A 24,458-nucleotide genomic window follows, 5' to 3' on the forward strand; every position below is an offset into this window, starting at 1 on the left:
TGGGTAAAATTTAAATGAAATGATGGTCAGCAAACGGTCATGGCTATGGTGGCTAAATACTCAAAGTGCAAAATTGTGAGCCTATTTAGTCATATCTATCTAAGGATTGTTTTTACTCGGAATGGTATTAGAATTTACGTTTCTTATTTCTAGCTTCAAATACTCTAATCTATATTTGTTGACAAAGAAAAATACAAGTTAATATTACAAGTACTAGTTGGAAGAGACTGAGAGCGATATGATTTGGGGCAGAGAAGAAAACCTAAATTTAGGCTAAAAGCTCACACCTTTTTTGTTACTATTTCACGCGTGCTATGTTCTTCCTTTGTCTCCCTATTTCACAACCCAAGAAACCTTTACATAATAACAAATACTATAATAGATTATGAATAGTATTACAAATCAAATACATATAGTCTATATTTACACACACACATATATACTCTACCTATAAATATGCGTCCAGGATATGGAACCTTTATCTTCTGCTTCATCCTCTATAGGTATTGGAAGCTTGGATTGAGTTTCTGAAAGGATGTCTGTGAGTATCTATTGTACTCCAATCTTCTTACTTATATTGTCCTTCGTTTACAATTACACAACATATATTCATTTTTATATGTAAACACAAATATATGTATATAAAGATATGAATATTGAACAACTGAGAAATATGTGTCGGTAGATGACAGTGGAGATAAGAGTTCCAAACTTGGATTGTGAAGGATGTGCTTCTAAGCTTAAGAAGACTATACTCAAGATCAAAGGTATTAAAAATGTTTTAATCTTATTCTTCTTGGTTCATTCTAAGCATGAGTGCGAGTGCTTAATTACTTATTCTAACTTTATTCATCTTGGTTTTGATTAATTATTTTTTTTTATCTTTCTAGTTCTAGAATGTTAGTAACTAAGTAAAACTAAAGCTAATATAAATGCATGCAACTATATCTATATCTCTAGTTTTTAAACGAATGTAAATGTCTCGTTTGTAATTTAGTTGAGATAGATTGAGTTTGAGTTTTTTTAATTAGATTGGCTAACTAAATTCATCCGCCAAATATATAATTATTGTTTTGGTTCGCTTATCCGGATTGAACATCACATCTCAAGCAAATCTTAACCATATCGAAACCGATCTGAAACAAATATTAATATCTCCGGTTATTTCACGTGGTCAGATGATTTAATTAATTTCTCCGGTTTATATTGGTTTACGTGCAGGAGTGGAAGAAGTGGAAGTAGAGATGGAAACTCAAAAAGTGACGGCTCGAGGATACCGGTTAGAGGAGAAGAAGGTATTGAAAGCGGTACGACGTGCCGGTAAGGCAGCTGAACCATGGCCATACCGGTTAGGTAATAGCCACTTTGCGTCTTTCTATAAATATCCTTCTTATGTGACCAACCACTATTACTCCGATGCACACCGTACCGATCCCACCGGTGGTGTTCACACTTTCTTCCACACTCCGGCCGTTTACTCCGTCGCTGTGGCCGGCGATGAGATTGCTGCTTCAATGTTTAGCGATGATAATCCCCATGCTTGTACCATTATGTAATCCTTTTTCTTATTCTATATATTTATACAGAAATTTTTCTTTGCATCTTTCTATAACGGAGAGATCCCAAACCCCAAACCGAAACTGAGAAATTAGATATCTCCGGTACATGTGCTATTTAAGGTGTTCACAGTGGCCAACGATTAGTTTTTTTTTCCTCCAAATTTCTTTTTGATTTTAATTTTTTCTGTATTGTGTAACTAATATTGGAATGAGAAAGTGAATCTAATATACACTACTAGGTGTTGAAAATGAAACTTTATGATAATTATATAACCAAGACTCTCAAACGGATTCTGAAACTGGAATTAATAAAGACACCTAAAGAACTATAAAAAGCTATAAATAAATTTATTTATAAGTTTTGTAATTCATTTCCATATTTCACTACAATATCAAAGAGTGCACTTCTTCAAGACAACACTCTCAATCGGAATCAAATCAGACGGAAACATACAGTCAGCATTTTTCTCCGGCAACAAACTGCACGGCTCCGGCTTAACTCTGCTCGTAACTCCAGCCACATTCGTACAATTCCACTGCAATTTCTTAGGCTTAGCCGACAAATCTATAGTCACATTCGAGATACAAACACCCGTAAACGGATCTTTCTCAATCCCGTCGAGACTCGCCGACATCGTAACGTTCTCCGCCGTCATATCACGGAAATTGATATTGCTAACTTCCGGCAACGCCTTGGGATCGTATCCCTCGTCAGGGTGCGAATCGTAATTTCCATTCATCCAGAAAACGTATTTCATCGTCTTCATCGTGAACCTACGAGCGAAAATGTCTTTAACGTAAGCGCCACGTCCCGCGGCGGTTTTGACTCGGATCGCAGATTCCGTGTTGATCAGAGTCACGTCTTCGATTCTCACGTCTTTGATTCCACCGGACATCTCGCTTCCCAAGGCTACTCCTGCGCTTTTCGGAGAGATGCATGTGAGCCGTCGGATCGAGAGGTGCTTCGTCGGCATCCCGAATTGATTCCGTATTGGTCCCAACCGCTTTTCACGGCGATGCAATCGTCGCCGGAGACTATGTAACAGTCCTCTATCAGTGTGTTTGTGCAAGAATCTGACTAAACAAGAAACAGAGTCTCTTTAAAAGTTCAAACACACACACAAAAAACAGAGCATATGCCACGTCAGATGTATCGCAATGCCACGTCAGATAGTATTATTACTACGTCGAATAATAATACTGTATTAATGCCACGTCAGATAGTATTATTACTACGTCGAATAATAATACTGTATCAATGCCACATAGGATAATATATTGCCACGTAGGATTAACACCAACACAGACCTGGATTGATTCCGTCGGTGTTGGGAACAGTGACGGGAGCGAGAACGGTGACGGATTTGACGATGACGTTGTTACAGTAGACAGGATGGATATTCCACGACGGAGAGTCGATCAAAGTGATGTTCGAGATCTGAATATTTTTGGAGAACAAGAGCTCGATCAAATACGGTCTTGTCACGTTAAACTGCTTCTTTTTGAATTTGTCCCACCAGTATTGTCCCTGTCCGTTGATCGTCCCGTTGTTTCCTTATAGTCAAAATTAGAGAATCCAGATTTGGTCAGTACCGTCCGGTTTAGGGTGTGAATTGGAGAATTTTGGTGTGATTGGGTTGGAATTTACCGGTGATAACCACGTCGGTTAGGTTAGAACCGGAGATTAGACTGTTGAATCTTCCGGTTCCGGTTCCGTCTCTTCCTTTGCCGTACGATGGCAAGGGACCAATCACTGGCCATTCAGATTCATCCTGTCAAATGATTGAATTTACATTCAATCGTCTTGGATTGAACCAGACCGGAATCATACACTCGGTTTTAATGCATTATAGATGTATGAGTTTTATGTAAAATGGATTAGGTGCTTGAGAAAAATTCCAAGGTCAATGTCTCTATTTGGTACAAGATTCCTTTGGTATATGTCGATTTGGTTAAACGAGATTGGGATCCAATCCAACACATCCTAAACCAGAAAACCGAAACAAAAAACTAAACCGGAGTTTTCCAGAAACTGAAACTAATCCAAAACAATGGAACAAAACCGTATTAAAACACGTTACATTACCTGAGATGCAAGGATGGTGGCACCTTGTTGGATGAACAAAGTGAAGTGGCTGGTTAGGTTAAAACTTCCGGTGAGCCATTTTCCAGGAGGAACTACCAGTTGAGCTCCACCGTCGCTCGCCATTTGACTAAGCTTGCTTATGGCGTTTGTGAACGCTTTTGTATTTGATGTTTTCCCATCTCCAACCCCTCCAAAATCAGTTAGCAACGCGCTGTGTTTCCGGCAATTCAATGCCGATAATTCAATCCCGGAAGTTGCCACATTACGGTGGCTCCGAGATTCAATCGCCGGAAAACGGAAAGTAGCCAAAATGACTAGAATATCAAACACTAACCTGATCATCTACACAAGATGGAAACACGGAAGGAGATGATTAAAATAGAAGAATATCATCAAATTAATATTTCCATAAGATATCACATGTTACTGGTTTAGAATCTTTAGATGATTTTGATGTTATGTAGTTTTGAATTTTGATATAGTGTATGTATAAGTGATGCAACGTTTCAATTTGTCACAAAATAGCGACAATACATAATACATATCAACGGATATATAACAAAAAAATAAATATTTGACAGATCAATACAACTGTGTTTTAAGAAGAAAAGATAAACTCTTCTTTACCTTTGAGATATTTTAAGAACAGAAAAATAAACTGAGAAATGTCTTCCTTCTGGTTTGATTGTTTGTGGAAAAAAACAGGTCAGAGTAATTTATATAGGTTTTGTAGATTTTGTTTTCAGAAGACAGAAGAAGATAAAAATTATGCGAATTAAGGATTTGAGTAATTTAGTAAAATGACAAGTTTCCTTCTAAACTAGCCAAAAACTTTAATCCAAAGACATAATAACCGATGCCACTATACATCTTTACATATAATCCATTTGATTGGTAACCATCTGATTTTGTTTCCATAATACGATTCTGATGTCAAACTCATCACTGTTGACCTGATTCTTACCAACTTTATATCTAGACTACTAGATTTGTAAAGATATGTAATTAATGCGTACAGATTTTTTTACCGTTGAGAACATTGGGAGAATATTTAAACGATGTACACTTAATTACATTTACTATTGACTATTCAGAACTATCCTAATTAAGTTTTTTTGTAGAAACAATTTCGAATTTTACTTAATATGTACCTTAACAAAATTTAGAAGCTTGACAAAATAACTAATTTTGGAATTAATAATTAATAATTTTGTTTTATTTTTAGTTATTTTTGTTTTAGCGAGAGACTCAAAACTTGGGAATATGATGAATCTGAACAAAAGGAACGCAGATGAACGTCTGGCATTCAATTTGATGTGGCTAATAGACTATTTTTATTCGTTTTGATTGAAACGTTAATAATCATATCGGATCATAAAACTTGTTTTTCATTTTTAGAATACTAAAATTATATCAATAAATGTTGCATATGTAATATTTACTAAATACCTTGCATGCATGTCTTGTAGATCCCTAATCTAGAAAACACTCTCAATAGGAATCTTAATATCTTATGAATCGGAAAAGTGCTCTCAAACCGACTTGTCTTATAATTATCCGGTAACGAACTACATGGCTGTGGCTTAACCGCTTAGAAAATGTAACGGAGTGAGTCAAATGCTAAAAAGGAATATGGTTGAATTCTTAAATATCATCTTTACTTGGGTGCGTTTTAAGAGTTTGTGTAAGCAAATATATAACGATCGTGCACAACAATAAACTGGAAATGACAACATCTGTTTCTTTTTCTGTCACGACTAATTACATATTAAAGAAGAAATAAATAAAAAAAGTCATTCTATGCCAACGAGAGACAGGACATTGCTTAATCCAGCTCAGATTTCGTATCTACAGTTATCTCTGTTGTTAAATAACCGAATCCCTAGCTAATTCATTCTGAATAATAATAAGAATTAAGAGTTCGAAGATTATTCTTCTGTCTTAATATTTTTGTAGCTACCACAAGACGATCGACATGACTCAAGAAGAGCAGAAGAAGGTAACGGATGCCAATACCACCACCTTGGACTTGGACCCTTCACCGCCGTCCACGGAGGAAAAATCCGACGATTCCAAAGCTCTTGTTCTCGTCGTCGCAGGTAACAAAATCATTTTATATCTCAAAGAACAATATAATTGCTTTTAAAAAATTTTAAAATATTTTAGATCTCAACTCTTCTAATTATTTTATAACTGAGTATTACTTTTATTTCATTCTCATTTCTTTTTTATTGATCAGGATTAGAAAGCTACATAGTTTAGATCACTTTTTTTTTGGGTTAATGTTGTTGTTCTAATTATTTAGTTTTTGTAATTATTACCTCAAAACAACTTTCCACAAAATATTATTATCTTCCTCAGGGACGAAGAAATTTTAATCTTTGCTTTATTTTGTTTTATTTTGTTTGTTTTGCCGTTGTAGAAGAACTTGAGGAAGAGAAGAAAGAAGGTTCAGTTTACCGAGGTAATTAAGGAATTAGATCATGATTAATACATTCAGGTTCAGGATATAAAATAGTTGGCGAATTTACTTTATATAGTTTGAGTAATTTACCGCATTATTATTGTTAATTTTCTCTTTGCATTTTCTGATTGTTTTGGTGTGTGTATGTGTATGTAAAATAAATGGTGTGAAGATGCTGTTTTGACTAGACTCGAGACAGAAAAAAGGATTTCTCTCATCAAAGCTTGGGAAGAAGCTGAGAAATCCAAAGTGGAGAACAAGTGAGTGCTTAAAAATGAAGTTTAAAGCCATTAACAAATCTATGAAATTTTGTTTGTTTATACACTAACTTGCTAATTTTATGACGCAGAGCTCAGAAGAAGCTCTCTTCAGTTGGAGCTTGGGAAAACAGCAAAAAAGCATCTGTGGAAGCTGAGCTAAAAAAGATTGAGGTAAACATATATGGACTATTCATTATGCTTTCAAGTTTGTTCATTTTACATTTACGTAAAATAAGTTGTAACTTTTTAGATTTCTTGCTTCTAAGTTCTAATGGAACCCCTGGAAATCCGAATGATAACAGGAGCAACTAATCAAGAAAAAAGCTGAGTACACAGAGCAAATGAAGAACAAAATAGCACAAATCCACAAAGAAGCAGAAGAGAAGAGAGCGATGACCGAAGCTAAACGCGGGGAAGATGTTCTCAAGGCCGAGGAGATGGCTGCAAAGTACCGCGCCACAGGAACTGCACCAACAAAGCTATTTGGATGCTTCTGATTTATAAGGAGAAATGAGTTTTGATGTTGCTTCAATTGTTTTCATTTGTGGTTTAGGTGGTTAGTGTTGGTTTAATTTGGCAACATTTAGTAAGTTACATGGCCATAATGTCACGTCTTGTTTATTGGTGTTATGTATTTCAAATTTTGCTCATTTCATCATTTGTGTAATAGTCTTTCCCTTGAAAGACTTTTTCTCCAAACCAAATCTCGGTTGAGTTTTGTGCTAAAGGTTAATTTTAAAATTTTCGTGTCTTTTCGTCAAGGCCCTTGGGCTGAGATTTTTAAAATTCAAAAGGGGTCTTTTCGTCCAGGCCCTTGGGCTTTTGCATATCTTTTTCAAAATTTGAATCATTCTACTAACACGAAGAATAACCGTTTGATTTAGGCCTAGTTTGATTTGAAGAGGAGCTATGCTTACGGTTTTGCATATTTATCACTCGATTCAAAGGGAGTTGTCGACTGAGAGAGGAAATCAAGTGTCGGCGTTTTCAACGGTAAAGAATTTTGGTTTATATGTGTCTCCAAAGTTTCGGAGACGAATTGGTTCGTCGAATGTTGCAGAAGAAGAGATTATCAGAATTTCTACTGGTTTTTATTCCGAATCTTCAAGACGGAGAAGCCAGCTAACTCTGTAATGGCGGTTTGGGTTCACGAAATTGACAGCGGAAAAGCGTTGATGCAGGTCGAATTTCATCTTCAAGGGGAATTTTTCTGTGCATCGGAATTTTGAGACTCAATCGGAATCAATTCAGAGATAATTGGAGACGGAATTTTATCGGCTGATCTTTGAGTGTTGCGAGTCTTTGTAGAATCTCTTCTCCGTCGCCGTTTCTTCACCAATTCCTTATGTTTAGTCAATTCGTGATGTCAATCTCCGATTCACGTCATTTCATCTACATACATACATTCATACATACATACATGCATACATGCATACATACATACCATATACATACATTCATACATACATACATACATATATGCTTACATACTTGCATAATTGCTTGCTTGTTTGGTTGCTTCCTTATTTTCATTTTTGATTCATAGGTTGCTAGCTCCCTTATTACTTGATTTCCTGTTTACTTCTTTACTCCTTCCTTGGTTCTTGCTTGTTTATTTCCTCGGTTTCATCTGTGGTTGCACGCTTTCTAATTTCTTCCTTGGTTGACTTTTGTGGTACATTACTTGCTTCATTGACTCGTTGTTTACAATCTTGCTTGCTTCCTTATTTTCTTTGTTTTCTACATCTTTGCTTATTTTGTAACTTGCTTCATTGACTCGTTGTTTACAATCTTGCTTGCTTCCTTATTTTTCTTTGATTTCCTGCACCTCTGCTTATTTTGTTACTAGCTACATTGGCTCGTTGTTCAATTTTTTGCTTGCTTCCTCATTTTTCTTTTGATTTCCTCGCTTACTTAACACCCTTACCTATGAATTTGTTTAATTTCTTAACTTCCTTACTCATAAGTATAGCTTAATTTCTTTAGATAGTTCTCGGTTGAAAATAGTACAGACTCCTAAACTTCTATCAAGGAAAACTGATGAAGGAATGAGCTATAAGTATGGTTTCTCTGCTCTGTTATATAATGAATGAGCTAATCAGAGAATGAAGAAACGATATTAGGGAATCTTTCTTCCTTGGATTAGGGAGCAGATTTATTTTCCTTTATCAATGATAATTTAGGTATGAAGATTTCTTTGGCGGTAAAAAGAGTGAGACACAAATGACGTTGAAAGATGTTATTGAAGATGAGGATGCTGTAAATGGAAAACAAGGACTATATCTGCTTTACTTAGTCTTAAGCATTGTGATATGTGAAACTGTTCATGAGATCTAACTAATTCCTCTTCCTTTAGGGCATTGAAAAACTCTCTACACATGAGAAAGAACTACTAAAGCTTCAATCCAAGATTGAACAGATGGAGAGAGCTAACTTAGATCCAAAACACTTGGCAATGCAGGGAGAGGTACCCAGACATGTTCTCCCCCACAATTAAACTGTTAAATATTAATGTTGCTTTCTGTAGCCCAGAATGTTCCACTGTGCAGAATTTGTTAACTCAATGAAATTGTTTTGGCCTCAGAGCAGGTGTATCCCAGAATGTTCACCTGTGCCTAGCCTAAGAATGACGAGTCCTGGTCCTAGCTCCAGAATACAGAGTGGTGCCGTTACGCCCCTTCATCCTCGAGCTGGGGGATCAACCACTGCTTCTCCTACTAGACGGCAGTTTTGGACATGTGTATCTTGGCTTTAACAGGTTCGTAGTTCTTGTTGGAAAGATGCTATCGTTGTCTCACATTTTACATGTAGGCTAGGGGAAGAACGCTTCGTTAAAATCAATTTCATTTTGGTAAAAATTATTGTTTCATATGATGGTTAAGTTTATTGGAAAGAAAACTCAGTTTTCCTGGTTACGATAAATTGATATTTGGTCTTCACAAATGATTGAATAGAAGAGCTTGCATGTTATATTTCTATGCCACTCCTGTCTTGATCAGCTATGTTTTCTTCCTCAGTGAAAGTGATGAGATGTGTGCCATGAAAGAGGTAACTCTATGCTCAGATGATCCGAAGTCAAGGGAGAGTGCGCAACAATTGGGCCAGATGAGTTGCACATCATCATCTGTTTGGAACAACAAAAAGCTTCCCTTTCTAGTGTATTTTAGTCAGTGAATATTCTAACTTTTCAATAATTGACTCTCACAGGAGGTTGCAGTTCTAAGCCGTTTACGACACCCTAATATAGTGCAGTATTATGCTCTGAAACCGTAAGTCCTACAGATATTTTGTGATACTTTTGTTCTCTGATATTGGGAACTCACTGATGATACTATCAACTGTTTCATCTGAACTACACTGCTCTTCCTTTCCTGCCCCCATACAGGTAGATGACAAGCTGTATATATATCTGGAGTATGTCTCTGGTGGTTCGATCTATAAGCTTCTTCAAGAGTATGGAGAATTTGGTGAGAATGCAATCCGTAATTACACACAACTAATTTATCAGGGCTCGCTTATTTGCACGCCAAAAACACTGTTCATAGGTGAACCACTTAACTCTATCCACTCTCTTGATTTCTTGGTTTCCTTCATCCTTCCTTAATTAGGGAATTAAGTGAATATGGAATGTAACTTTGTTCATGGACATTAAAGAAGCAAATAAGCGAGTGGATGGAGTTAAGGAAGATGTTCTCTGCAATCTTGTTTTGCTTTCGTCTCATTTGAAAATTCTGCTGAAACACACTAAACACAGCTGTCACATGTCGCATAATCTAATACAAATTCATGAACAAAATGCAGATTACTGCTCAATCTGGTCCTTTTACATTCAAGGGAAGCCCTTATTGGATGGCACCTGAGGTCAGTATGCTGTTACGAACGCCGGTTTCATGTTGAGAGGCATTCATGGATTTCAGGTGATAAATAATTCAAATGGTCGTAACCTTGCAATCGACATATGGAGTCTCGGCTGTACTGTTTTAGAAATGGCTACGACGAAACCTCCATGGAGCCAGTATGAAGGAGGGGTTAGTAAATCAAAAGTACTTAAACAACAAACATGAGATTTAATGGTGTGAATCCTCCCATCCTCATGCATTCGAGTTCGTTATAGGTTCCTTCTTTGTTCAAGATTGGAAACAGCAAGGCACTTCCGGATATCCCTGATCATTTATCTGAAGAGGGCAAGGATTTTGTGAGAACATGCCTACAAAGAAACCCCGCAAATCGTCCAACAGCTGCTCAGATTTTAGATCACCCTTTTGTAAGAAACGCAATGCCGATGGAAAGGCCTATTGTGAGTGCCGAGCCTGCAGAAACTATGAATGTACCTTCAAGCACCATGAGATCACTGGTATTAAAGCTTGTGTTTCCCCAATGCTAAATTTTGTATGCTTCTGATTGCCTGACAAATCTATCTATTTCAGGACATTGGAGTCGCAAGGAGTCTTTCGTGCATAGACTCGGAAGATGCAACCAGTTACCAGCAGAAAGGGTTAAAACCTGGCTCGGGATTCAGGTATCAGTTAGGCCAAAACAGTTTCATTGAGATCAAAATGTTGATTGAGAGCAGAATCATTGAGGTAACAAATTTTGGATGTATTTTGTAACAAAACTTTCCTATGTTTCTTCCTCTTGGTTTTGCATAACTGATCTTGTGTGTCTTCTTAGCCTCGTTTTGATGATGTTCAACTAGCACCTAGTCTGCCTACTAATTCAAAAAGTTAAGTCACGGAATTGGTTAGTTTTACCGAAGACCTATTACCCCTATCCTATTCTTTTGCTCTATACTCGGTTTGTTTTACTTTTGGAAATATGCAGGACGATAGTAAAAACAAGAAAGGTCTATGATCATTCTGCTCCTGTTACTTCTTCAGATGATTGTAGAGACAACTTCTAGAGTATCGTCTTGTTTTTGAATCAAATCTTTCTGCCAGGTATGTGTCTTCCGTAATTTTATTATTCTTACTTTTTAGTCGTTTGATTCTGCTCTTAAAGTTTGAAGTCATTCTCCTTTTTTTCTTCTTCTGCAGTCGTAAATTGTAAGCTTTTGTTCACCCTCTCATTGTAAGAACATCAACGATTTTGCAGGTAGGTTGGTTTCAATAATTTTGAATTATTTAGTAAATTGTACACTTTTGTGATGTTCTCAAATCAGGAGCAAAACTTCTAATATTCTCCTCAGAATTCGAAGCAACTGCAATACTCATTAGTGCTCTCTCCTCAACCTCAGTGATGAAAATGTATGTCCTTTTTATGACCTGCTACTCTCTGTGTACATTCCATCTTTCGTTCTGTTTTTGCTAGAATCTTTCTCCATTTTTGTTTGTTATTATCAGAATCTGACATGGGTGTTGCAGCGTAAAGGCAAACGTAGGTGCACTTACTTACCAATTTCTAAGTGCTTGACTTCCTAAACTCAAGAGGTGCATCAAATGATACTACTAGAGTTATAGCTCCAATAGCTAGATCAGAATACAAGGTCTTTCCTCAACATTTATTTTCTGTGTTTGTGACTTGCCGTTTAGAGGCTTTAGTGAAGTTAAAAGACTTTGGGTAATTCGAACGATCTTTCAGGTCTATGATTATTTTAGTGGAGACTGCTGCTTTCACTCAAAGACGAGAGAGCGTTAACAGATTCTCCGACAAGTGCAAAGATTTCAAAGTCGCGAAAGCTGAGATTCTCAATATCATCAATATATTGTCGAATTGATGCAAGGTTTGTGGTTTTATTTGCTGTTGTATATGTCATGAACAGATCTACCATTGCGTTAAACTCCTCTTACATTCTGTTTAACCCGTGTTGATTGCGACTTTTGTAGGTCATAGAGAAGCCCGATGATCGGGAAATCAGCTCAGATGGAATACTAGAGATCGTGCGGGATTTGCTACATTTTAAAGTCATGAAGAAAAGGACTTAAGCAGAGAACGATGCATGCATGCATACATACATACATACATACATATATGCATACATACATACATACATATATGCATACATACATACATACATACATACATACATACATATATGCATACATATATACATAGATTATACATAATACATACATACATGCATGCATACATATATGCTTACATACTTGCATAATTGCTTGCTTGTTTGGTTGCTTCCTTATTTTCTTTTTTGATTCATTGGTTGCTAGCTCCCTTAATTACTTGCTTTCTTGATTGCCTGTCTACTTCTTTGCTCTTTCCTTGGTTCTTGCTTGCTTCTTTCCTCGGTTTCTTGTGTGGTTACATGCTTTCGTATTTCTTCCTTGAGTCCTTGCTTGGTTGACTTGTGTAGTACATTACTTGCTTCATTTGACTTGTTGTTTACTTTCTTTCTTCCTTATTTTTCTTTGATTCCTGCTTACTTGATTTCTACATCTTTGCTTATTTTGTAACTTTGCTTCATTGACTGGTTGTTTACAATCTTGCTTGCTTCTTTATTTTTCTTTGATTTCCTGCATCTTTGCTTATTTTGTTACTTGCTTCGTTGGCTCGTTTGTTGTTCATTCTCTTTTTAGCTTCCTCATTTTTTCTTTGATTTCCTCGCTTACTTAACTCCCTTACATGCTTTAAATGCTTGCTTCTTTGTTTCTATGTTTAGTGCATTACTTCCTTCTTTGCTTTTTGGTTCCTCTGTGTAGTGCATTGTTTGCCTCTGCCTCTTTGATTTCTCTGATTTAGTTCATTGCTTCTTTGCTACTTTGATTTCTCTGTTTAGTGCATTGCTTGCTTCTTTGCTTTTTGGTTCCTCTGTGTAGTGCATTGTTTGCCTCTGATTCTTTGATTTCTCTGATTTAGTTCATTTATTCTTTGCTAACTTGTTTCTCTGCTTATTTGCTTTTTGGTTCCTATGTTTAGTACATTGTTTGCCTCTGCTTCTTTGATTTCTCTGTTTAGGTTCATTGATTTCTTTGGTTAACTTGTTTCTCTGCTCTCTTGCTTCTTTGCTACTTGATTTTGTTATTGTACTCAGGTCTAGCATGATTTTTCAAGTTATCATTGTTCTATACATTTAATTTAAGTTTTTACATTAATTTGATGTCATGTACTTACGATTAGCATTATACTGTATCTACTAATTTCTACCTTTATTTTGTTACGTTAGAATTATCTAAAAGTATAACCAGATGAGAGATGAGAGATTCTTGTGGGATAAATTTGTAACATGTTTTATGTATCGACATGATGAAATTATGTACCAAAAACATTGTTTATTTATATAATAAATAAGATTTTAATTAAATACCACGAAAATAACTAAAAAAAGAAAGTACCCTCTCTCAAAAACTTTTTAACGTCTTCCCGTATGCTTATGCAGATCATGACTTGCCAAAAAAATTTAAAACTCGAATTTTTCGTACTACAATTATAAATATAATATTTAATTTTTAGAGAAAAATACTGTTGATAATTTGATATACATGCAAAAATACATTTTTTGGACTACAAGAGATATTTGTAACATTTTGTAGTCAGTCTATTGTCTTATCACAGAAATTGTAAACATTTTAATATTTCAGTTTAAACAATAGTTTCCTACTATGTATGATTTTAGTTCAGGAAATCAAATGTATGGTAGACAATTGTATATTTACGACAAATATAGTTTACATTTTACAAAAAATTATGTCATGTCTCACTAGTCACTAGTCATCAGGATGATTGATTGCACCATCAAAATTTTGCATACTAGTCGTTTTGGTAATATCCAAATTTCTGGTGATATCGATGGAATCTGTTACATTAAATAAAAAACAAGCTCATTAGTAGGGAAGTATTCGAAAATTCGGCCTTTATTATTTTTGGAATGGAAAAACTCAAACAAAAAAGCCTTTAGAAAAAACATAAGAAACCTTACTGCATAGGCTGCCGATGGCGGAATCCAACCTTATGTCCCGAAAGGAAGATGGCTCACTACTCACCGGAAGTTTCTAACCCCACCAGCCATTTAATGTCGCATATTTTCACGATGGTGTAACTTATCCATGTTTTCTAGTTAGCTTTTTTTTTGTTTTTTTTAATTACACCTTGCTGTCAAAAAAATAATAGTAAATAAACGTCTATATATATATATATATTTTTTTTTTAATAATTATCTTTATTCACCTTTTACCTCTTCCCCACAGAGGCATGTTTTGAAAATTACATTCAAATAAGCGCAGGTGAAAAGAAAAACTGGTAAAACAATATAAATAAATAACATATATTAGTGGCAAGATCAGTGAAACGCAAGTGCAGCAGAACCTTTGACGACACCTAAGAACGTCTATATAGAATTATACTAAGATTGTAAAATGCTTTTTCTGATCTATTATACCAAGATTGTCGACTTTTTTTACACGCCTAGTTTTGACCTATATAGCTATCCATGCTCTTAAGAAAACAAACGGTATATAAACTAACTTAATAACTTTATGACGAAGAGTTCAAAAGAAGTTTTCTTCAGTTGGAGCTTGGGAACACAGCAAGAAAGCATCTGTGGAAGCTGAGCTAAAAAAGATCGAGGTATATATATATGGACTATTCATTATGCTTTCAAGTTTGTTCTTTTACGTTTTATAAAATATGTTGCAACTTTTTATGATTTCTTGCTTCTAATGGAACCCCTGAAAATCCAAATGATAACAGGAGAAACTAATCAAGAAGAAAGCCGAGTACGCAGAGCAAATGAAGAACAAAATAGCTCAAATCCACAAAGAAGCAGAAGGGAAGAGGGCAACGACCGAAGCTAAACGCGGGGAAGATGTTCTCAAGGCCGAGGAGATGGCTGCAAAGTACCGCGCCACAGGAACTGCCCCAACAAAGCTATTTGGATGCTTTTGATTTATAAGGAGAAATGAGTTTTGATGTTGCTTCAATTGTTTTCATTTGTGGTTTTAGGTGGTAAGTGTTGGTTTAATTTGGCAACATTTAGTAAGTTACATGGTCATAATGTCACGTCTTGTTATGTTTTTTTTTTTGGGTTCATTTCATCATTTGTGTATTGTATAGCTTTTCCTTGAAAGGCTTTTTCTACGTTCTCCATGTAATAAAACTTACTTCGTTTTTGTCCTTTTCTTTGTTTCTTTCTCTTAATTGTCATAGACTCATCACTCATCCAGTGGACGAACTTGGGTAAAGTAATTTTACGAGAAATAAAAACATTTAACTCGAACAGAACTAAATTTTGTTTTAGTTGATAAAATTTGATTATATTATTCCGAAACCAAGAAATAAACTTTTCAACATATCAGGCCCATATAAACTTTTCAACATTTCAGGCCCAAATAACCGAGCCCAACGTTTTTCAAGGGTTGTCGCAGGGAAATTCTTATTATATAATCAGGTCTTGCGAATTAGGGTTTTTCTTTCTCGAAGCTTAAGCCGTCGCTGCCGCTCTATCGTCTCCTACATCTTCACTTCAAGCTCTAACGTGAGAGCAAAACAGCAGCCATGGCAGAACAGGTGATTTGATCGTTTTTCACTCTACATTATTCTCCTTTCGATCCATCGATTCGTATCCACTTAGTGATTCCCATTTTCTTTCTTTTGTGTGTCGCCGATTTTCAGACTGAGAAGGCATTTCTAAAGCAACCCAAGGTCTTCCTTAGGTAATTCTCCGATTCGATTCCTCTCTGTTTCACTGTGATTTTAATTTGAAGTTCCAAGTTATTTACATGGTTCCTTGTATCTGTTTATCAGCTCGAAGAAATCCGGAAAGGGAAAGAGACCTGGAAAGGGTGGAAACCGATTCTGGAAGAACATTGGTTTGGGATTTAAGACTCCTCGCGATGCCATTGAAGGTTCGTTTGCTGTTTTTTAATTCCATTTCGCGTTACTAGTTTCTCTATGTGGAACTCTGGATTATGGTTTCATATAGTTGATTGATGATCCATGGTCTTGAAAGTCTTAAGCTTTGATTGATTTAGTGAGCAACCAAACCAAAGTATTCATAGGAATCTCTAGTGTCTTGACTCTCCATCCTGATTGGATCTGTGTTACTGTTTGGTTTCCATTGTTTCGATCAGTAAATCCTCTTAGAAACCTGTATAACCACCGTATATTCTTCTTAGGTTAGATTCTCAAGCGTTTGTGTTTTTGTTTCTATGGCACAGGAACTTACATTGACCAGAAATGTCCCTTCACTGGAATTGTTTCAATCAGAGGTCGTATCTTAGCTGGTACTTGCCACAGTGCCAAAATGCAGAGGACCATTATCGTGCGAAGGAACTACCTCCACTTTGTGAAGAAGTATCAGAGGTAATACATACTATACGTTATTACTTTCTCTCAATATGACTTTTACATTGATGCTTTATAAATTATTCATCTTTTTCTTCTCAGGTATGAGAAGAGGCATTCGAACATCCCAGCTCATGTCTCACCGTGCTTCCGTGTTAAGGAAGGTGACCATGTCATCATCGGCCAATGCAGGTTATGATTCGATTCAGATCAACTTACAATGTCTCTAATGATTCTGAGTTTTTTGCGCCGTTGATTTAATCGTCTTTTCTTTTTCATTTTTGGTGATCTCAGGCCTTTGTCGAAGACTGTGAGGTTCAATGTGTTGAAGGTGATTCCAGCTGGTGCTTCTGCCTTTGGAAAGAAGGCTTTCACTGGAATGTAAGGAGGGGTTTTTTGATGTTAGTTTATGTTTCTGGATAGAGCTGAATTCTGTTATTTATGGAGATTTTTCTATTTTAATGTTTTAATGCACCGATTTTGTTTTACTTTTTGCTGAAACTTTTCATCGCAATTTGAGAAATCGTTATGTATTAGCCTGAGTTTCGTTACTATACATGTTGGTCCATCCCAACACAGGTCTGATCTGGGTTGTTAATTTTCTCAGTAGAAAATTATTGAACTTAATAGAGTACCTCAAATACACAAATCAGAAAGTAATAAAAGTATAAAATGGTTCTTCAACTATTAAATGCCGATTAAATGAAGCCTAATTAAAGAAATATCTGTACTCTTTTTATTCTCTTTATATTCATTGAACTTAAACTGTTACTGCCTGAACCTCTCCCTTCACAATTTACATTGACCGTTGTTCATTGGTGAGACCGTCAAACAAAAAATTGTTTGAAAAGGAACTACAGAACTCAGTCTCAAATATCTCATTCTCCAACAAAAAATCTGAATTTGGTATGAAATCATCCAAAGCATTGTTGTTTTCATAAAAACGCAGGCCTTTCTCTTCCGGTACAATAAGGTCTTGAACATAACTACATTTTTGAGGTGACTGATCCAGAACCAAACTGTGATCTAACCATTCAGAGAACACGAGACTTGGGGAAAAGCTTGGTACTCGAGCGTTTAATGATTCTCCGACATTGATTAATGAAGATGATCTTCCGGTTGTACTTTCCATGGCCTTAAGTGAGTTTGTGATTGAATGTGTTTGAGGTCTTGTGGTTTCATGTTGTGTCGGAGTTACACTCTTCTTTAGATAAGAATGCCAATAGTTTTTGATCTCATTATCGGTTCTTCCAGGTAAATATTTCGAAATCTGAGACCATCTTGTAAAAACAACATATACAATTTTAATAGGAAAGATCATGAAAGTAGTCTAAATATTATATCAAAAGTAAGAACATAGTCCATAACTTTTTAAACTAACAAATAAACTAAATTGAACCATGCACTCCAACTTCTAACCCTAACCTAAACACAAAAATTGAACTCTTAAATTCTATGAATCCGAAATCCTAACACTTCTATTATATTAAAACTAAAACACTTTTAATGTTTGTTTCCAAACACTCCTAAATTTTTTTCAAAAAATATTTATATATATATATATATATAAATTTAATTCCGAAAATTAGATATTAATTTAGATAAACTAAAATTTTCCTTAAATATAGGTTATATCTTTAGTCTATAGATATTAATTTAAATAGACTTCTTTTAATATATGTTAGATTTAATTTAACATTTGAAATTTAAATAAAATTTTTAGAATAACACATATGATTAACAAATATCTTATTATATTTTTTTAATCATAGTCTATCAGATTAAAATTTTACATATTGAAGATAGATAAATATTAATATTATATATTAATTTGATGAGACAAGTTAAATTTTTTTATAATTATGGTTTTATGCGGGTTAGGTTATTAAAGCATGCAAGATATTAGGAGAAAATTATTTCAAATTAATAAATAATTATATTATAAAGTAATATAAACGGGCGGGTTAGAATTATGGTTTCATAATCATGATCTTTTTCGGGTTAATAAAATAAAAATATTTTTTATAATAACAGTCACTTTTTGATTAACAAAATAACCGGGTTAAAATTATGTTTTTATGATCATGGTGATCATAATAATACTGAAAAAAAATTATATCTAACCACAAATTTTTTTTATATCACTTATTAAAAAATTGTATTTATAAAGAAAACATAAATTATATTACAAATTTTGATTAAAACAAAATTCTCGTGCGGATGCACGGGGTAAAATCTAGTCAACTCTTAATGGTCAAAGCAACAACAAAATGAGTTGTTTCTTAATTTTGAAAGATTCAACTCATTAAAATTAAAATGACCTACTTGTTACCCAAGATTGAATGGAGTGAGAGAAGTGTAGTTTCCTCTTCTTTAGTGAATAAACCCTTCTTAAGTCCAGGTCTTAAATAATTAACCCACCTTAATCTACAACTTTTTCCGTTCCGCTGCAATCCTGTAATATATAAAACCAATAAATGATTTTCTTTAGTTTATCTAAGTCCTTATAAAATTCCAAACTGATTTTCAGAAAGTAATACATTTGAGCATATCTCTCTATACGCACAAACGTCTAGTTGAATTATTTCTATAAGTGAAGACAATATCGAAACAACCTATGTTTTATTCACTGATGTAATAAAATCATCTAACTCAGAAGATAATGGTAACTATAAAATGAATTACATATGTTGCTTTCCAAAAAGAAAAGTATAATATTGGGATATTAAATTAAAAAGTTACCAGCTTGAATAGGAATGGTACTCCAGCATCCATGGCCATATTTGAGCACATGACTCCTAAGCTTCTCATCTTCTTCCGGTGACCATAATCCTTTTCTTTGCTTCCCCTTGAATTTCAATTTTGGGTTTGACTTTTCTGACTTAAACACCATTTTTATTTTTCGTTGATTTACTTAAAATGAATATATATATATATATATATATATATATGTGTCTGTATATACGTATGTGATACTGAAAGAAAGTATATAAAAAATATATGTAGATTGGAGATGACAATCTTTGACACAGATACGTTCGGAAGGGGGAAATATATAGGCAGTTTTGAAAGGACGTTTGATTTATTTTATTTTTAATACAATAAAATACGATTAACAGCCAAAAAAGAGTAATCTAATTCATAATTATGTAGAACTATTCATATGAAAGAGGGCTTGTTCAACACGAAAAGAAATATTTTGTAGATGATATCTCGCATTTGAAACACTGCACCAAATCTTTAACAATTTAGGTGGAGCCTTACCCTTTGAATATCAGTGTCATAATTTCAATACGACAATGCATTTCACTAGTAAAACAATACTCTTTCTTAATAAAAACTATTGTTTCTGGAAAATGAGACATTTATAAATTTGTCTTTGTTTTGCTTGCCTTTTCAAATTATGTCAGGGATAAGTTAATAAAAGTGCCACAATAATATAGCGGTGGCTGGTGAGGTTATTTAATTGCTAATTAACCTACTCTTCTGTGAAAACAAAAATAATGCCTATTTGACAATACACTTGATTAACCTCTGAATTTTCTTTCTTTTTCCTCAAATTATTATTGGGATTGTTAAGGGTGTTATTCATGAAACTATATGACCGGTCTGATTTTAATGCTGCGATAGCATCCGATATGGTACTTTTAGTATCAATCGGTAGATGATTGATTAGCGACTAAACAATTAGTCGGTAACTAGTTGGCGACAATAGACTAAATATACAACAAGATCGATATCATATATATATGACAGGTCCATGAGAGTTTAATTCTTTTTTTCTTTTTTTCTTGAAAAGGAATCTTACTCAGTTTTAGATTCTTACAGATAATTTAGCTAGTTTTAATAATAAAATGGGTTTTAATTTTGGAACAACGTAGTAAAAAATCTTGATTGATTATTTGATGCGTACTACTAATCTTTTAGAGACCTAGAGTAGCCGATTATCTGCTAAATGGTATGGTTACTGAGTTAATCAATGGATTAGCATAGGCTGCTATCGAATCTAGCTCGAGGAACGATTCACCGAACGAAATAAACGATAGCTAATCGAAATGATTGATTATTAGATGGAATGATTACATATTACATTAGTTAACTGGTTTACCGACTGTTTCAACTAATTTTATCAAACCAATTTGTTTTCTTTTTATGACTAAAAGGTTTTGGACCAAAATCCATATATTTTCTCACCCCAAAACTAAAGTTTCTTATACGGTTCCTTTCAAAGTGTCATTCTTGTAAAATTAAAGCTATGTCATTTATACTACTAGGAGAGAACCTACGCGTATGCGCGGATTTTGTTTTAATTTATATCTAAATAGTACAAAATCTGTATTGAATTTTATGTTTATTATCAATATTTTTGTGTTTAAAATATTTATATTTTCTTCGATTTTTTTTTGATGATACATTATTTGTAATCTTTTCTACACGTTTGTGCCAAATAGTCTAATTTTTCTCCCAAAATAATAAGAGACTAAAAATCTACTATTTTAATTTTTGTATGAAAACGTAATAATTCACTTAAAAATATATGTTGAATATCAGAGAGAAATATTTATTTGTTATTCGATCTTCATATTCTTTTTATTCTTGTAAAACTTACTAATATAATACTTGTTAACTTTTTCAATTTATCATTTTGAATTTTTTAGTTATATATATTTTATTGATTCCATTTTTTATTTTTTTTAAAAAATCATGTATGACATTTTTATGTGCACATTTTTCTTTATACTATTATTTTTTAATAATTTTTATCTCTTTAATCGTTTATAAATATTTTTTTATATTTTATAATTTATTAGTTGAAGTTTTATATAAGAATATTTAAAACTCTTAATTTATTCAGTCTCAATTTTTTTTCATTTGCATTAAAATTTAGTATATTTTTGGGTTGAAAATGAAATTTAAATCATTTGAATGAAGAAAATAGAATAGTGCATTAAAAAAATTTTGTATTATATAATATTTATAAGTTTTTCTATATTTAAATTAAATTTGAATTGCATTCTAATGTATATATATATATATTAATATATATTTATGTTTTTAATGTGTTTTGCTTTAAATGTAATTAATTATTTAATTTATCAATTTTTGGATGTGTCACATGTCGCTCTCTCCATTGCTGATGTGTCAGTCAGCTGGAGAAAGTTGATTGTCTTTTATATATAATTTTTATAAGTTTTTCTATATTTAAATTAAATTTGAATTGCATTCTAATGTATATATATATATATATATATTAATATTTATTTATGTTTTTAATGTGTTTTGCTTTAAATGTAATTAATTATTTAATTTATCAATTTTTGGATGTACCACATGTCGCTCTCTCTATTGTTGATGTGTTAGTCAGCTGGAGAAAGTTGATTGTCTTTTATATATAAGATTCCAGTTAAAGTTGATTGTCTTTTATATATAAGATTCCAGTTAAACTAACAACAATGATCAGTGTCTATCAATTTGTTGAAAATGCATCACATCTCAGTAATCCACCATAATCATGTCTTAAATAAATTTCAAAATTAAAGAATTACCATGTGAATTATTCTTATTTGTTATGAATAGAGAAATATTCTAATTCAACTGTTCAAGTTATTTATTTTCTAAGCATAGAGTTCAAGAAGACTTTTGCAATCTTTAACAAACACATACTTGCCTTCCTCAAGTAAAACTCCTGTAAAATATGAAATACAAACATATATATTATTGGTGAATTGGCTTTTGTTTGAATTATTAAAAGTTATTAAATTAATAAAATTATTGGTTTGAAAATGACATTTAATTTGATAATTCATATTAATAATATCATTGTGTATATTTGTCACTATCCAAATTCAAATTCGATAAAGTACATGTTTGATCCAAAAATAAACCATTGTAACATTTACTTGAGCGACTTTTATTATTCAGTAACAACACTCGTGATTATTTATATTTTTGTAGAGATTGTGATATATATATATTTATTATTGAGTGATCGCCCTTATTATTTACAAGTTCTAAAAAATGGAAAACAAAGACACTGATATATTGATGTAACACTATGGCAATTATACGGCGATCAGTATATTTTTGTGGAAAACAAAAACATTGTTTTTTTTTCAAAGATACTACAGTTTTTTTTCGGAAAAAGACACTTAACTAGCTTTAATCCGTTTATAAAGTTTAGGAAGACTATCAACATGTTACTGTTATGAAGACTATCTAAACATGTTACTGTTATTTATTTGTATCATTTACAAATACAAAAAAAAGCATGAAATAAACATTAGAATGCATTGATATTATAAAAATCATGCAGCAAAATACCTTAGCAACCGACATTGGGATGATGTTAGCTGCGGATAAATTATTTGGCATTTACTATTAAGAAAAGGTGTATATAATTTAATTCAAGATTCCAATATCGTTTTCTCTGCTATGACTTTTTAGTTAAATGGTAAACGCATGTGCAGTTTTTTTCCAGCTCTGCTTCTCGACCGTATTTTAATCCAACTACACTATTCACTACCAATGTTACGTATGTGTACTGTTAACTAAAATCATTTAACGATATAAAAACGAAAGTCGTTATCGAGGAAACAAAACAAGTATTGTTTTGGAGTCAACCATTTGCCCCCATTTGCGGATAGGAATTGACCAAATATCAAATTGTGATATTTATAAGTTTATACTTCTTTTGTCTTGTTCATCAAGAGGTATCGATCAAGTAAAGCTTAATTAAGAAACACAAGTTACAGAACTTTTCTGTTAAACAGTGACCAAGCATATAACTTGGTTAGATACTCCGGTTTGCTTAAATTTATACATATGTAAGTGGTGTATATATATCCCACGTTGCGCAAAATGATTGAGTCAACTTTGTATGAAAAAGTCGTGGACCAATCATGTTTTATTTTTTTTTTGTATTTTCTGTCCATTCTTTTTTGTTGTGTACTATTTAAATCTAAATTGCATAAAGCGTCATCACTCATCAGGCATCACTAATAACATAAACACCGGTCGTTCATTTTATGGCTTTTTGCTAAAAATAACTCAAAACTTGATTTTGAATACAAAAATAGACCCTTAAAAAATATTTAGCAGATATAACCTACAGGGGTAGTGAAAAGACCATTTAATCTTGTATGAGTAAACAAAAACCGGATGTCCTAATTACCGTTTTCTCCCTGACGAAGTCTACTAAAGTAAAACTGAAGTCTACTAAGTAATTAAATCTGTAAATTTAATTTTAAAATTTAGAAAAAATTATTTTGGTATCAGAATTACATTCATAAATTCTGTAATTGTAACACAAATGTATATATTGATAAATGGAAATTTTTGTTTTTAAATTAAGAAGAAGAAAATCTATTATTTAGGTTTTAAAATTTGTAGACTTCTATATTGAAGTCTGCTAAACCAAATAAATTAATCTAACCAAAATTTAAACCAAATTAAACCAAAATTGAACAAAAAATAGCTATTTTAACCGAAATTTAAACCAAAATTGAATAAAAATAAGTTTTCTTAACCAGAAAAACTTACCGTATATAAACTAGTTTTATAGCAAATAAACCCTAATTTTATCCCAAAGAAACTTTCGAGAAAGCGGCGCTCTCTCAGGCTCTCTTGCCGTTGGCATCGCTCGTCCTTGTTCTGCCTCGGCGTAAGATGCAGTTCTGCAGCCGGCCTCTTCGATTAATTTGCTATTTTTGCAGGAAGATTTCGATGTTTGCTTCAGTTAAAGGTAAGCCTCCTGGGATTTGTTTCAATTAGGGATTTTGGTTTATAATACTGTTCATCTTCTTCTTTATCTCTCTGTGTGATTTGATGAAATCTACGGTATCATGCTGTAGTAATAA

General features: G+C 33.3%; 7 protein-coding genes and 2 long non-coding RNA genes across 9 annotated transcripts; 7 read left to right on the forward strand and 2 right to left on the reverse strand.

Annotated features, from left to right (window-relative positions):
• Nucleotides 1-403: 403 nt before the first annotated feature.
• Nucleotides 404-1,710, forward strand: LOC18021388 (heavy metal-associated isoprenylated plant protein 31). The gene is made up of 3 exons (XM_006404134.2): nucleotides 404-541; nucleotides 686-767; nucleotides 1,222-1,710. Exons 1-3 carry the CDS (start codon nucleotides 536-538, stop codon nucleotides 1,554-1,556), a joined length of 423 nt encoding a protein of 140 aa, XP_006404197.1. The 5' UTR covers nucleotides 404-535; the 3' UTR covers nucleotides 1,557-1,710.
• A 241-nt stretch (nucleotides 1,711-1,951) lies between these two features.
• On the reverse strand, nucleotides 1,952-3,987 carry LOC18021389 (probable polygalacturonase). Its single transcript, XM_024157986.1, is given in 5 exon segments — nucleotides 1,952-2,541; nucleotides 2,544-2,633; nucleotides 2,868-3,113; nucleotides 3,208-3,331; nucleotides 3,646-3,987. Coding segments are annotated over 5 exon segments (1,392 nt in total).
• Nucleotides 3,988-5,543: 1,556 nt separating this feature from the next.
• Nucleotides 5,544-7,090, forward strand: LOC18021390 (remorin). The gene is made up of 5 exons (XM_006404136.2): nucleotides 5,544-5,744; nucleotides 6,068-6,109; nucleotides 6,282-6,369; nucleotides 6,459-6,540; nucleotides 6,672-7,090. Exons 1-5 carry the CDS (start codon nucleotides 5,621-5,623, stop codon nucleotides 6,864-6,866), a joined length of 531 nt encoding a protein of 176 aa, XP_006404199.1. The 5' UTR covers nucleotides 5,544-5,620; the 3' UTR covers nucleotides 6,867-7,090.
• A 2,483-nt stretch (nucleotides 7,091-9,573) lies between these two features.
• On the forward strand, nucleotides 9,574-10,209 carry LOC112087857. The gene is made up of 3 exons (XR_002900276.1): nucleotides 9,574-9,638; nucleotides 9,755-9,914; nucleotides 10,171-10,209. It is a non-coding gene; the product is annotated as an uncharacterized LOC112087857 (long non-coding RNA).
• A 117-nt stretch (nucleotides 10,210-10,326) lies between these two features.
• On the forward strand, nucleotides 10,327-10,918 carry LOC18021391 (mitogen-activated protein kinase kinase kinase YODA). Its single transcript, XM_024157837.1, has 4 exons — nucleotides 10,327-10,397; nucleotides 10,484-10,723; nucleotides 10,797-10,848; nucleotides 10,896-10,918. The coding sequence occupies exons 1-4, from the start codon at nucleotides 10,356-10,358 to the stop codon at nucleotides 10,916-10,918; spliced, it is 357 nt and encodes a 118-aa protein (XP_024013605.1). The 5' UTR covers nucleotides 10,327-10,355.
• On the forward strand, nucleotides 10,919-13,443 carry LOC112087856. Its single transcript, XR_002900275.1, has 6 exons — nucleotides 10,919-11,306; nucleotides 11,403-11,460; nucleotides 11,555-11,612; nucleotides 11,709-11,851; nucleotides 11,947-12,088; nucleotides 12,192-13,443. It is a non-coding gene; the product is annotated as an uncharacterized LOC112087856 (long non-coding RNA).
• A 907-nt stretch (nucleotides 13,444-14,350) lies between these two features.
• Nucleotides 14,351-15,204, forward strand: LOC18021392 (remorin). The gene is made up of 3 exons (XM_006404138.2): nucleotides 14,351-14,355; nucleotides 14,805-14,886; nucleotides 15,010-15,204. Exons 1-3 carry the CDS (start codon nucleotides 14,351-14,353, stop codon nucleotides 15,202-15,204), a joined length of 282 nt encoding a protein of 93 aa, XP_006404201.2.
• Nucleotides 15,205-15,721: 517 nt separating this feature from the next.
• LOC18021521 (40S ribosomal protein S11-3) lies at nucleotides 15,722-17,158 on the forward strand. Its single transcript, XM_006404139.2, has 6 exons — nucleotides 15,722-15,825; nucleotides 15,931-15,971; nucleotides 16,063-16,163; nucleotides 16,476-16,620; nucleotides 16,705-16,794; nucleotides 16,897-17,158. The coding sequence occupies exons 1-6, from the start codon at nucleotides 15,814-15,816 to the stop codon at nucleotides 16,985-16,987; spliced, it is 480 nt and encodes a 159-aa protein (XP_006404202.1). The 5' UTR covers nucleotides 15,722-15,813; the 3' UTR covers nucleotides 16,988-17,158.
• Nucleotides 17,159-17,398: 240 nt separating this feature from the next.
• LOC18021522 (transcription factor LAF1) lies at nucleotides 17,399-19,503 on the reverse strand. The gene is made up of 3 exons (XM_006404140.2): nucleotides 19,345-19,503; nucleotides 18,928-19,057; nucleotides 17,399-17,882 (listed from the first exon to the last, which is right to left on the reverse strand). The coding sequence occupies exons 1-3, from the start codon at nucleotides 19,493-19,495 to the stop codon at nucleotides 17,399-17,401; spliced, it is 765 nt and encodes a 254-aa protein (XP_006404203.1). The 5' UTR covers nucleotides 19,496-19,503.
• Nucleotides 19,504-24,458: the final 4,955 nt, after the last annotated feature.

The sequence above is a fragment of the Eutrema salsugineum genome, unplaced genomic scaffold, assembly GCF_000478725.1.
Source record: "Eutrema salsugineum unplaced genomic scaffold, Eutsalg1_0 scaffold_16, whole genome shotgun sequence".
Classification (NCBI taxonomy): domain Eukaryota; kingdom Viridiplantae; phylum Streptophyta; class Magnoliopsida; order Brassicales; family Brassicaceae; genus Eutrema; species Eutrema salsugineum.